Raw genomic sequence first — 12,834 nt, forward strand, 5'->3', positions numbered from 1 at the left:
ATCTACATATGGGGTTACTTAAGAACAAAGAAAAGCAGACTTATTTATAAAATAAAATTTAAAGATTTATTTTGCATTACAATAACTTATTCGCCTAATGTTATATATCACAACTGCATCTCACGAGCTTAATGATTGAAGAAATTGTTCCACAACACAAAAGAGTCGAAACTCATAGTCATTTTAAAACATCCATCGCTTTCCTATCCTTACGGATTTCAATTTCGTTCTGTAGATATACGTCACCGCTATTATTAACCATAGAAAACTTATAATAGATAATATTATGGCTAAAATAAACATAGCAAACTGTAATCCTCTTTCATGATCGACAATGAAAGATATTCCAAATACAAATACAGCTAGTAGAGTACCCGAGATCGTTTCTAGAGGGCTGTGGAGTTTCGGCCACTTTCTGGCACCTACGAAGTCTTGGACAGCTGTCTCCCAGCAACAAGATATTGCTCCGTATCCAAAACCGGCTATCACGCAGCCAATAGAGAACGAGTCATGGTTGTCTGCGTCTGCTAAGACTGTAACAAATAAAGAAGTGTGATAACTAAGGGTAAAGAAAATAGAAAAGTAGTGTAGTGTGTATAAGGGATTTACTATTTATTTAAGTACTAAGCAGTCTTTGATTAACCATTAACCTGACTTAAAATATTTGGAGCGTGCTAACCTATCGGTTGGGCAAGCAACCGGGTAGTAAGGTTGCCTAAATGCTAACAGGGTAGTATTAGTTTAATTTTGCATGCTTCCAAATATTATAAATTGTATAAATAAATAAAATAGAACGTACCAAAGCATCCTAATGATGAAATGATTAAGCCAATGAGTGCGACGTACTTAAAATTCCTTTTGGGCGTTTGAGCCAGCCACGGTGTACTCAACAAGAAACATATCCACGTAAATCCGTATAATGTCATTAAGAAGTTCGCATCAGAAATTGATATCTTTGGATGCATTTCAGAAGCAATCATTGATAACGATACCATTGTCACCGACGTTAAGCTTAGGCGAGAGAAATACAACAGTAATGACGGATAAAACTTCCAACATGTTAAGGATCTTGTCAAAGGCTTGATAAACGTATCATTTATGTTATACATGAAAAATGTCAGTCTTCTTCGTAACGTATAAACTCTATACGAAGGCATCCATATTCTTCTTCTCATACTGGCATAGGCAGACTGACAACGAAAACTAAATGAATTAAATATTTTTTCTCTTTGGATATCTGTTACTGGCGATACGGTCTCATAAGTTACTTCGACCTCAGAATACTCCTTTTGTTCAATACTGTCACCATCAGTTTGCGAGTCGCGTCTTGTTTGTTTGGATATACAATCATCAAAACTATCGCCTAATGTACTCAGTCTCTTGATAGCAACACTAAGTCGCTTTTTATTCATAGTTGAATTCTTATCTTTTTCTGAAGGCTCCTCACTTTCACTTTCCTCACTCTCCTCCGGAATTTCTGGAAGTATTTCTACGCCAAATATATTTCTTCTCTTTTCTTCTGGACTAGGTGGTGGCGTAATTGTGGCGACTATATCGCCTTCGTCATCAAAATCACTAGTAAAATCTGGTTCCCTGTGCAGGTTATCATCTGAAGGACTTTTCCAACATTTTTGGCTCATGTCATGTAGTTGCAACTCAGTCGTGTAAAAGTTCTTGTCCATGCCTTCATTACTGAATACCGCGTATGTTTTGGCCACATCGCTGTATCTAGAGAAGGAAATTGGCCTGCTTATAGTTTCGTCGACTCTCAGTAACATAATAGCTGGTAACGTCTGCAGGATTATGCCAGCGAGCACTATGTATGAGAAAGAATATCCATACGCGTCTATCAGTGCTGCTATGATGTGAGGGAAAAGAGACTGTCCGACTGCTTGGCCGGCGTAACATACTCCTCGGATGATTCCCAGTCGCGAATCGTAGGTGTCAAATACTACTGCATCCACTTGAGCTGATATAAGTGATGACCCAAATCCTGTAATGAATAACGGAAATATTTGTTTGAAATCTCTTCATTCAGTGTTTAAAAAATAGCACTTTATTGATAGTCGTTACCTCCGAGGATTCCGTACACCAATGGCTGCGCCCGTAATGGAATGAATGCGCAGACGAGCAGGCTCACCACGACCATGACTAGGCCTAGAGCCGCCATGACTCGGTAGCCGACAGGCCCGCCCCAAGAATCTGCTGCTTCCCTGCACCAACATTCTGAAAACATGTTTTATTATGCATCATCATCCTCATCCTCCGAGCCTTTTCCCAACTATGTTGGGGTCGGCTTCCAGTCTAACCGGATTCAGCTGAGTACCAGTGCTTTACAAGAAGCGACGTGCTTTAGACGAGGATGATGATTTTAAAGAAATTACAAAAATCTCACGTGTAAGATTGTAGGTGAGTATATAAATTGCTGGAGTGGAGAGCCCAAGCCAGATTGGCACTTGTAGTTCATTCAAATATACTAATATCACTCCATAAGCGTACACGAGACTCGGCAGGCAGATCTGAAAAGATAATAACTTTATAGAGGCGATAGATAACCCGTGGTTAGGGGTATCGTTCGTGAGGTCTATCTCAATGTCGTGGTTTCAAGTCGTTACTACAACTATATTCTTGAACTGCGACCAATATTGTCCACGGCAAAATGATCATGAACGGCATTACAACAACTTCTCTAAGTCAGTCATCCTACTTATCGAATCCTTGATAGCTTTATGACCATTTATAGCGCAGAGTAGGTGACCACGCCAATTGCATTGTTTTATCAGTAACCTGGTTGATAATCCTTCGTGATAATCTAGTTCTTATATTCAGAGTGCCTTAATTATTCTGCAGATTTTATTGCTCAACGTCATTTCACAATTGACATGTGCATACTTTAATCACTTCAAGGCTAAATCAACGAACTAAGTACCCATGTACTGGCTCAAGCTATTTTTCGGACTGATTAAAATCTATCGTGATTACTTACTGTATTTCTGCTTATCTTTCTCTGGCTATTTCTGCACCATGCATCGGCACAATCACATCAAAACCAGGTTGTTATCACTTTAAACGTGTTTTGCAGAGATCTCTATCAAAAAGTTGTGAAATATGTGAAATCCAAAGTAGGCACTTAATCAATGAATGAAACATACAACTCTCCCCATTCACCAGACTTATGCTCATTTCATTTTTCATTACCTATCGACTGAATGCGTCCATACCATACACATATATTATACTAGCTTCTGCCAGCGGTTTCACCCGCATCCCGTGGGAACTACTTCCCGTACCGGGATAAAAAGTAGCCTATAGCCTTCCTCGATAAATGGGCTATCTAACACTGAAAGAAATTTTCAAATCGGACCAGTAGTTTCTGAGATTAGCGCGTTCAAACAAACAAACTCTTCAGCTTTATAATATTAGTATAGATGTATGAGTATGTAACTATGTCACTACCATTAATAAATTGAAATAAGTATGTATCTACACTACCTACCTACCTACCTATTATACGTACGACTAATTGGGAAACCACATCAGCTGTTTAACAATTATTCTTAATTATTTATTTAAATAATAAATAATGATTCAATATTAACAAACACTTCAGTTTTGATAATTAGGAAAAAAAACAAGAAAAACTACGAAGTTGGAAGACGTTTAAACTCAGATAAAGAATATGCAAAGATTTGAAAAAGAAAAGTTTTTGTTAGACAATGCTTATACTATCAAGGCTACCTCTATGCAACAAATAATTCACTAAATACCAAGCGCCTGCATTATTAATAAAAACGCCTTTTTAATAACACGTCTAAGATACTTCTTGAATCGCGTGACGTTCGAACAAATCACGCAGTTCCTTATCACACACCTGTGCATCTAGTAACCCAAGTGTTTTCTCAGTCGCGATAGCGAGTGACGTCACAATAGCATTGATATCAACTCATGGACACTTGAAATCAATGATCTCTAAAGGGTAACTCATGACATGGTAAACTTCCATAGGCTGAGTAACCATTTAAAAGGATTACATCTTCTTAGTGACTAGTTACATAACCGATAAAGGCAATATTATGTCAAATAAAATGTTTTCAGCAAATATTATTCAAGAAATCAAAAGTAATATTTGCTAAGGTTCACAAACTCACGTTCAATAACACGACCGATAGCAGTAGAGGCCAGCGCCACGTCGCGCCATGCGCTCTTGCATCAAATTCCATCTATTCTCCTTTTTCCTGCATTTTCCGAATTTTATTGACATTATCCATGTAAAATTGCACTTAACTTTGAAGTCATTATATCACATGATTCAACTATACTGAGTCACGAACACCAGTAAACTTTAACCACACTAACAATGTTTTGGAATGAAAAAAATATGTTGTTTATTTTAAAACTTGTAGTCGTAAGAGAGCATATCGTCGTATTGACAGCATTCTATACATCAGCCGTGTTATCAGAAGGCCTCAACACGTAGTTACTTTGTCTTATCTTATCGACTCAGTGAAAGAAACCAATATTAGCTTCTAATTGTTTTTATGTCTAACGGAATATAGTTTACTTTTTCGGATGCAATCAAAACTGCATTAGATAGGTGCCTGTGTTGCGAACCCTATCATAGGTCAAGGCGTGGGTCTAAGTATTCAGTATTGTATTAGGACTAAGTATTGAAATAACCGTCATATCCACAGCATACCCATATAACTCTATCTAAAGCAGCCCCGGATCTAGGGGGGGGCAAGCCGGGGCCTGTGCCCCGGGCGGCAAATTCAGGGGGCGGCAAAATCAGGCGGCTGCCAAATTCACACTTCACAGACCAAAGGATAACGTGTTGTAGGTTCAGAGTAGTAGATAGATGGATAACTCATCATTTATTTAACTTTGACCACGGAATAAATAATAGCACAAGTACAGCAATTTCATGGCCATATCAACTTGACCGATACCCTACACCACTGCACGAACATTTATTATTCACGAGGCGAAGTTTTAGCAAACTAAAACTGATTAAAAATTATTTGCGATCATCTATGAGCCAGGAACGCTTATCGCATATATTTATTTTTATTTTAAATCCTACATCACAGATTACTGTAATGGTTAGGTACCTACAGCGCCATCTTAACCTATGGTGCAGGGTGTGCGCATGACCCGGGCGCCTTGCTCGGTCTCAGGGGCGCCATGGGACGCCCCACCACCAGGAAATTTCGATGAAATTACATTTCGATACTGACAAGCAAAGTTTCTAAAAAAGTCGCCTTCGCTTTGTTTGATTGATCATTTTGATTATTTTTTACTTTTAACATCCTCCAACTAAGTGAAAAAATTCTTGCTCGCTACGCTCGTGGCTAAATGACAACGCGGCTGTTTTTCTGATTGTTTATTATTTTTATTGACTCGGTCGTCGGTCATTGATTCAGTCTCTAATCACGTTTTCTTTTTATTTGTACATAATTCCCAGTTTAATTTGTGAGTCTTCAAACAAATAATTTAAAAAAATTCGCGCTCGCTACGCTCGCGGCTACTTGTTGCTTTACAATGTCCTTTATCAGGTACTTTTGTGTCGCGGGCTCAAAAAATTTCGCGCTCGCTTCGGTCGCGCAATATTATACATGCATTGCCTCAATGAGTTCATAAGTCAAGTCCACACTGCCTTAACTTTTATAAGTCAAATGCAGTAACGGCGTAAGCGGGGGGCGGAGGGGGCGGTCCACCCCGGGTACCACATCTCGGGGGGTGCCATCTTGGTCGACACATATCTGCATGACCAGGATGGCGCGGGCAGAAGGGACAAGTCACATTCTTATCTGCGAAGCCTAGGTTCACAACCATTTACTGTTTCATTTTATTTATATTCAAATTTTAAACAAAACTACGACAGAGCATGCGCGAGACATCGAGGCGGTCACCCCTCTCAGTCCGACTGTCACCCCTCTCTTATATGTTTGCTTTATCTGATTACTTAAATTAATTCCTCAAAGTTAGAAAAAAAAAAAATTCCGCTCGCTTCGCTCGCGGTTCTTTCTTAATTTCTGTTTTGTTCTGCCCTTGCTTTTTGAGTACTCAATCTAACAAAAATTTAAAGCACCGAAGTAGCAAAAACAACTGACACTCGCTTCAGTCACGGTTTCTTTTTATTTGTGCTTAATTCAGAGTTAAATTACAGTCCTCAAAAGTAACAATTAAAAAAATTCACTTTACAGTGGTTATTTTTAAGTTGTTTAGGCGCTATTTGTAAGCGGAGGTGGAGGACTTTGGTATCCCACATCCAAACAATTTTGCGCAGCTGCCTCACTTTCCGGTGGTTTTTTTTTTCAAACTTGTTTGGGTACTTTTGTGTTAACAAACTCAAAAATTTCGCACTCGCTATGCTCGCGGATTCATTTATCGTTTTTTTTTTTTTTAAAATTGGGATCTTTTGTGTCCTACATCTCGAACATTTCTGGGGCTCACTGTAGGTTTTTTTTTACTACGTGATTATATTCTGTCGTTTTTTTTTTGGGGAGGTGGGGGATGCTCGATAAGTAGTCCGCCTCGGGTGCCACCCGATGCTACGCCGCCACTGGTCAAATGTAGTAAAAAATATATATTTATGGAGTCCTCAAAAACAAAAAAGTTTGCTTGCTGCTTGTTACAGCGCTTTTTTAAACTAATTAACTTTTTGTGTCCCAAATTAAAAAATTTGCGCGCTCGCTTCGCTCGCGCTGCTTTTTACAATTACATCGTTCTGTCTCGACTTTCATAACTTAGACCGCCAACAGTTTGAGCCTACAATGAATTGGACAAATTTTTTGAAGTCCTTTACCTACCAAATAGTGCACTTCATTCGAACGTTCTTATTTATATTCCTTGTAACTACTCTAAGTACTTCAATACATAGATGGCGCTTGGGTGATGATTGCAACCAGGCGCTACATGAGCTAGAGACGGCCCTGCCTGCCTACATATTGATAGCTAAAATTATATGGATGATAAAGGTGAAAATAAACATAAGTAGGTAGGCGGGGCGGCATTTTGCAGATTTTGCCCCGCCTAAAAAAAATTGAAGATCCGGGGCTGATCTAAAGTTGATTTGGCCATCCTATCATCATATATATACAGTCATCGGAAAAAGTGCCGAACGAACTGTCCGCACAAAGAAGTCGGGCAAGAAAGACCATGTGCGAATTTTCTATTATCAACTTGCCACTTGATTGCGGTGCGTGATAATGTACGATACAAGACCATTTGCTTCAAGATATTGAATTGCGTAGATACGATGTGCAGATTCAAGTTATTTACATTGATATACGTACTTATTTATACTATCACTAGCTTCTGCCAGCGGTTTCACCCGCATCCCGTGGGAACTACTTCCCGTACCGGTAAAAAGCCTTCCTCGATAAATGGGCTATCTAACACTGAAAGAAATGTTCAAATCGGACCAGTAGTTCCTGAGATTAGCGCGTTCAAACAAACAAACAAACTCTTCAGCTTTATAATATTAGTATAGATAACTTTGACATCAGAGAGTGATGAAAGTGTTTTTGAAATGGACTTTTGCTGCTGACTGTACCTTGAACGATCAGAAAAGAAAAAAAAGATTCGTGAAACTTCGATAATAGGTTTCTCCTAGATAAATGAGGCAAGTACCTAAAATGCAAAAAAGGAGCATATTAATAAATAAGTAGCTATGTGGATAGTTATCATGAAAAAAGAACATCATGCTCTAATGAGAGGTCTCGCTACCAGACACAGATTGAATTTATCACCTTGAATATTGTGTGTGGTTTCGGAGTATAAGAAGAAACAATTTAATAAACCCACTTTTGTGATCCAAGTTAACTTCTAATGTTAGGGAACTGCGTGAATGTCGTAAGAAAAAGTTATTGACGAATTATTTATTTATTTAATACACTGTGGAGACTTGTACTTATGTAATCTGTTTCTAATGCAAACTAACCAACCTTCGCTATGGTGTTCTGAAACAGCAATGATAACAGTTCTCGCCAAATGTTTTGTCGTCAAGGAACAGTACCTTAGTCGCTGCACAGAAACCACGATGCGATGATGACACAGAAAGATGCATGAGCCTACTTTTGGTCGGAATTTTGATGCGGACTAGAGACTCATACTGAAGATGAGTTTTGGATCAAAAAATCTGAATTCTTGAATCAATGGGCCCTTGCATCAAGCAACGATGAGGACAACGACCATCATCCTCCGAGCCTTTTTCCCAATCATGTTGGGGTCGGCTTCCAGTCTAACCGGATTCAGCTGAGTACCAGTGCTTTACAAGAAGCGACTGCCTATCTGACCTCCTCAACCCAGTTACCCGGGCAACCCGATACCCCTTGGTTAGACTGGTGTCAGACTTACTGGCTTCTGACTACCCGTAACGACTACCAAGGATGTTCAATGACAGCCGGGACCTACAGTTTAACGTGCCATCCGAAACAGCCAATGGTGTCTAAGATATACTTAGAAAGTACATACAGACTTAGAAAAGTTGCATTGGTACTTGCCTGACCTGGGATCGAACCCGCGCCCTCATACTTGAGAGATTGGTCCGATGAGGACAACGACCGACCCACAATATTTGTTTGGCACAGAGACTGGCAACTTTTATTACAAGTGTCAGCATCTGTCAAAAAGACATTGATGACAGCCGCAATGACAGCAAAAGCAAACAAAATGCAAACAAATCAGCTGTTGTGTTGTTGTCGTGGATCTATTGAATATTATCAAGTTCTTATTCAGCTTTTTACGACGACTGAAACATTAAAATTATACTTCACATAGCATTAATGAGTACCTTACAGTCATGTCGAACCAAGAAATCATACAAGAATATTCAAACTCCATAAAAAATCTCAAGAAACAGTGTACTGACGCAGGGATGAGCGAAGAGGAATTTAAAAGAATGTATTTTAAGTCTCTTAAATCACTAGAAAATACTGGAAGCCCAGAGACTAACACTCCACGACGAGCTGCAACCAAATTTAGAATTGTATTACTAGTAATAGTTATAGGAGTGTGTGTAGTATACAATTATAAATCTATATACAGCAGTATTGTTTGTAACTTACAAGAATATATTTATCCTGGTTTGAAGCTACTAAGAAAAATATCGATACCATTCATATCATTATTCCCCTCCCTAACTGGTAAATATTCAAATATGAATTTGAAGAAACAGCAACAGTGACATTTGGACGGCTTCCTAACTTAAGTTTCTTTTCAGATTATTATCATGAAACATGCTTGATCCAAAACCCATACTTCTCCGTAGTGGACATGGACTGCTGGCCTTGTAGCACAGTCAGTAACATCAGAGAGGTTAATGATCCAAATCCTGTCAGTCAGCAACAAACTGCACCATTTATTTATGAGGTCAGAGGTCACTTCGTATGGACACAATATCTGTTCTTGAATGCTAACATTCTAAATTTAAATACCTATATATATATTTTTTTACTTCACTGTTTTGCAAGCCAGGCTTTGATAACCGGTTTTTTCTTTCAGACTGAACAGCCAGTAATTAATATGAATGCTCTAAAGACAATGTACCTTAGGAATAAAGACACATTTGACAAAGAATCTCCAAAAATTGTAACAAATAATAAATATTATATTAGCGCCCATGACTTGTTTATTGATGGACCATTGAGAGACAAGAGTTTTTACATTTGGTAAGTTATGAAATAATTAGAACTGCAAATTAAATTGCACAGTCTGCCAAAACAAATTGTTATTATTCCACAACTTTTTATATTATTTCAGGAAATTCAATAACATGAATGTAGCCAAGGTATTACGGCAGATTGTTCCTAGACCAAAAGTAGTGCCAAAGTTTGGACAAAGCACTGAAAGGTTTATAATCATTGACACAAGCCAGAATACATTTAGTATACCTGACACAGAATGCAGTTTCTCATTTCTGTTAGCCCTAAGTGGATCTAGAGAAATACATTTAGTACCAGCTGAAGAATGTAAACACCAGTGCAAATCATTGAAAGTTGATCTGAAAGAATCTTACTTGCGTAAGTTGAACTCTTATAGCGTAAAGTTATAAGAAGATTAGGCATGGTAAAATAATGAATTCATTATTGAGAAAAAGACCTAATAAAAATGTAACTTTATTTCAGTTTGGTACAATTGGTGGTACTGGAGACCTACAGTCCAGCACTCTATGGGAAACAACACTTTCATTGCACATGTTGGGTCATACTGCTGACAATGGCTTCACAATACAAATAAAACACAAGAATGGAATGTACAAAACACCAATTCATTCATTAAATAAATAAATAAAATTAACTAAAAATCAACTAATGCATTCATTCAAACTTTTCTTTCAACTTTTCTTTGAGGAATACTGGTACTAATGAGACAAGTGCGAATACACTGAGGACTGTGACTGAAGTCCATGACCAGGCATCACTTGTGGACGTCAATGTGTGCAGAGTTTGTCCAGCCTGGATAGCCACAAAAGATGGTGGTGCTACACCTGGAATGAAATAGATTAAAATTGAAAAACATATTTATTTAATACTGTAATGTGTGTTTTACTAGCAGATATCACATATATCTTTATCTCAAGTCTATTTATTTTCTTTATGGTGTTTACATAGGCAAGGTTAATCAAAATAAATAGAACTAAATCTGTTATCTCTAGCCGTAAACTTCATAACAACTCACTATTTGAGTATGTCAAGTAGATAATTATCAACTCACCAATGAATGTTCCTAAAGCAAATGGTACTAATGGCACTCCAATTACAGGTGCTGACATATTAATAAACCAGTTTGGTAAAAAAGGAGTCACTCTCATAAAAATTATATAGTTGAGCAAATTATTTCTGTGCTTTGTGACTGCCTTAGACCACTGTGCAGCCCTCTCTGGGAAAAACTTCTTCACTAGTTTCTTTCCAAGCAGGTTTGACAGGAAGAAACATAAACTTGCACCAATGGCTGAACAGCAGCAAACTAAAAGTAATGCTAAATAAAATGGGAACAAGAACCCTGAAAGAATACTTAGAAAAATAGATCCAGGTATTGCAAATGTTTGCAAACTGAAAAAAAGAGTTAAGGAAATCCAGAAGTATTTATGAGTAACTTTTTTTTAAATTCAGATGATGCCTGAGAGAATCAGAAACCTGTCTGATGAAGTAATAGCAGAAAATGTGTAAAGGATACAAAATGTAAACTAGGAAGACTCCAAATAAAACTTCATAAAAATATTTTTCCTTATATTGGTCTAGCACTAAACCTAAGTGTTTAGCATCTTCAAGGTCCCATGGTAAGTGCAAATGTTGCTTCTCATGCCTGCAAGAAAAAATAGCATAAAATAGACACAGCATTCAGCTGCCACTTACAAAACTTAAGTCTTAGATTGAAAATATTGATTGTTCCTCACTCTTCCAAATCTGGAAATTGTCTGTATAACAGCCCCAAAGCTAGCAGTGACGATACAAATATTATGGCAACTATAACTAAAGCTTTAGATGTAGACAAATCTTCAGCAGTAGACGTCACATTAGCTGTGGAACCTGAAATATTTTCAAATGTTTTGTACTGTTATATGGTTGAGGTTATAAAATTGTAACAACTACACACTTAATGGTAATAGGAAAGGAATAGGAACTTCATAAATAAGACATCTAACTACGCATTACAACAGCCTATAAACAACAAAGGAACATGAGGGATAGGTACTTGATAGAGGATGAAACAATCCAATACAATCGGGTCTTATATTTCTTATTCTTGGTTTAGTGATGGTGTGGTGAGGGATATGGACCGTGGAGGAAATATAGGGGTCTTGAATATCACCTTGAATGTTTCGCACACGAGAATTTCGTCTTCTAGAATTAGTTGCGCTCATATTTATTGCTTAAATAAAATCGAATTATTATATTCACAACAGATTATGGGAATCCGTAGATCCTACCTCCACTAAATATCCTATTTGTTTAATATAATATCACACAGTTAACAAAAAAAACTTAAATGTTAATCTAAAATTTTACGAATTCACCCCGTGACAAGACGATTCGGAATTCGAAACAGTCTCATTAAAATTGATGGATCGGCAGATTGGAAATTTATTAGTTTTAGTAAATCCTTTATTTCTTTCTACTTAAGGGTTTTAGACAGAGTAGCAGATAAAAATAATGCTAATCTATGCATAATTTTTGGTTTTGGAATTGGAACAAAGCTTGACTATTGACTATAGTGACTATGATTAATGACAGTTGACACATTGACGTTGCTGAAGGAGGCTGAAGGTTACGTTATGTTTTACGCAGATATTTCCAATGTTATACTTAGTTATATGTTTTTAATGAATTTAAAACTAAGAAAGCTTTGTCAACCTGAGTAGAAAACATTTTGTTTATAAAAATAAAACAACAATCATACAAATTTTTACTGTGAACGAAGCCATGGTTTTGATTTTTATAGTTTAACCAGGTTCCAGGAAGCTAAATATCAAAATAAAATCTATGATCCATTAATTTCATGATAACAGATATAAATATTACAAAATGAATGATCGTATTCTGGGCTTCACAATGTCCTTTTAGGTTGTGATAGGTTTGATTATTTACCTTACGGAACAGAAAATATTAAAGTACCCACCTACTTGAATTGCCCATAGACGGTTCAATCAATTGGTTGCTAGTGTAGTTCAATTCCTGGACTGGGCAGTGTTTTAAGCATTGACCTTTTGGAATATCGCATCTCAATGTTTGGAATCTGAATTTATGCCCTATGTGCCTATAGCCATAGCTATGTATTTAGACGTAAGTATCACTAGTATACATAATACTTACCTACCTACCTTTTACATAA

General features: G+C 37.3%; 3 protein-coding genes across 4 annotated transcripts; 1 reads left to right on the top strand and 2 right to left on the bottom strand.

Annotated features, from left to right (window-relative positions):
- Positions 1-40: 40 nt before the first annotated feature.
- On the bottom strand, positions 41-4,445 carry LOC124632472. 2 transcript variants are annotated; one of them, XM_047167321.1, is made up of 5 exons: positions 4,149-4,445; positions 2,396-2,519; positions 2,074-2,226; positions 800-1,993; positions 41-533 (listed from the first exon to the last, which is right to left on the bottom strand). In XM_047167321.1, the coding sequence occupies exons 1-5, from the start codon at positions 4,218-4,220 to the stop codon at positions 184-186; spliced, it is 1,893 nt and encodes a 630-aa protein (XP_047023277.1). In that variant the 5' UTR covers positions 4,221-4,445; the 3' UTR covers positions 41-183. The 2 variants fall into 2 exon arrangements, with proteins under 2 accessions (XP_047023277.1, XP_047023278.1); XM_047167322.1 differs by lacking the exon at positions 2,396-2,519 and having other exon boundaries at positions 4,149-4,443.
- A 4,229-nt stretch (positions 4,446-8,674) lies between these two features.
- On the top strand, positions 8,675-10,310 carry LOC124632474. The gene is made up of 5 exons (XM_047167324.1): positions 8,675-9,146; positions 9,224-9,372; positions 9,505-9,671; positions 9,763-10,022; positions 10,128-10,310. The coding sequence occupies exons 1-5, from the start codon at positions 8,804-8,806 to the stop codon at positions 10,214-10,216; spliced, it is 1,008 nt and encodes a 335-aa protein (XP_047023280.1). The 5' UTR covers positions 8,675-8,803; the 3' UTR covers positions 10,217-10,310.
- On the bottom strand, positions 10,089-12,208 carry LOC124632476 (transmembrane protein 41 homolog). The gene is made up of 5 exons (XM_047167325.1): positions 11,815-12,208; positions 11,399-11,531; positions 11,179-11,307; positions 10,717-11,054; positions 10,089-10,489 (listed from the first exon to the last, which is right to left on the bottom strand). The coding sequence occupies exons 1-5, from the start codon at positions 11,864-11,866 to the stop codon at positions 10,320-10,322; spliced, it is 822 nt and encodes a 273-aa protein (XP_047023281.1). The 5' UTR covers positions 11,867-12,208; the 3' UTR covers positions 10,089-10,319.
- Between the last annotated feature and the right edge of the window lie 626 nt (positions 12,209-12,834).

Source organism: Helicoverpa zea, chromosome 8 (genome assembly GCF_022581195.2).
Source record: "Helicoverpa zea isolate HzStark_Cry1AcR chromosome 8, ilHelZeax1.1, whole genome shotgun sequence".
In the NCBI taxonomy this organism is placed as follows: Eukaryota; Metazoa; Arthropoda; class Insecta; order Lepidoptera; family Noctuidae; genus Helicoverpa; species Helicoverpa zea.

Coding starts and splice junctions, on each gene's coding strand:
- LOC124632474 (XM_047167324.1), top strand. CDS start 8,804: ATGTCGAACCAAGAAATCATACAAGAATATTCAAACTCCATAAAAAAT. Junction 9,672..9,762: donor GACAAGAGTTTTTACATTTG/GTAAGTTATGAA, acceptor ATATTATTTCAG/GAAATTCAATAACATGAATG. Junction 10,023..10,127: donor TCTGAAAGAATCTTACTTGC/GTAAGTTGAACT, acceptor ACTTTATTTCAG/TTTGGTACAATTGGTGGTAC.
- LOC124632476 (XM_047167325.1), bottom strand. CDS start 11,866: ATGAGCGCAACTAATTCTAGAAGACGAAATTCTCGTGTGCGAAACATT. Junction 11,532..11,814: donor TCGTGTGCGAAACATTCAAG/GTGATATTCAAG, acceptor AAAATATTTCAG/GTTCCACAGCTAATGTGACG. Junction 11,308..11,398: donor CAATTTCCAGATTTGGAAGA/GTGAGGAACAAT, acceptor TTTTTCTTGCAG/GCATGAGAAGCAACATTTGC.
- LOC124632472 (XM_047167321.1), bottom strand. CDS start 4,220: ATGGAATTTGATGCAAGAGCGCATGGCGCGACGTGGCGCTGGCCTCTA. Junction 2,520..4,148: donor TATCGGTCGTGTTATTGAAC/GTGAGTTTGTGA, acceptor TTATCTTTTCAG/ATCTGCCTGCCGAGTCTCGT. Junction 534..799: donor TTCATCATTAGGATGCTTTG/GTACGTTCTATT, acceptor TATTTGTTACAG/TCTTAGCAGACGCAGACAAC.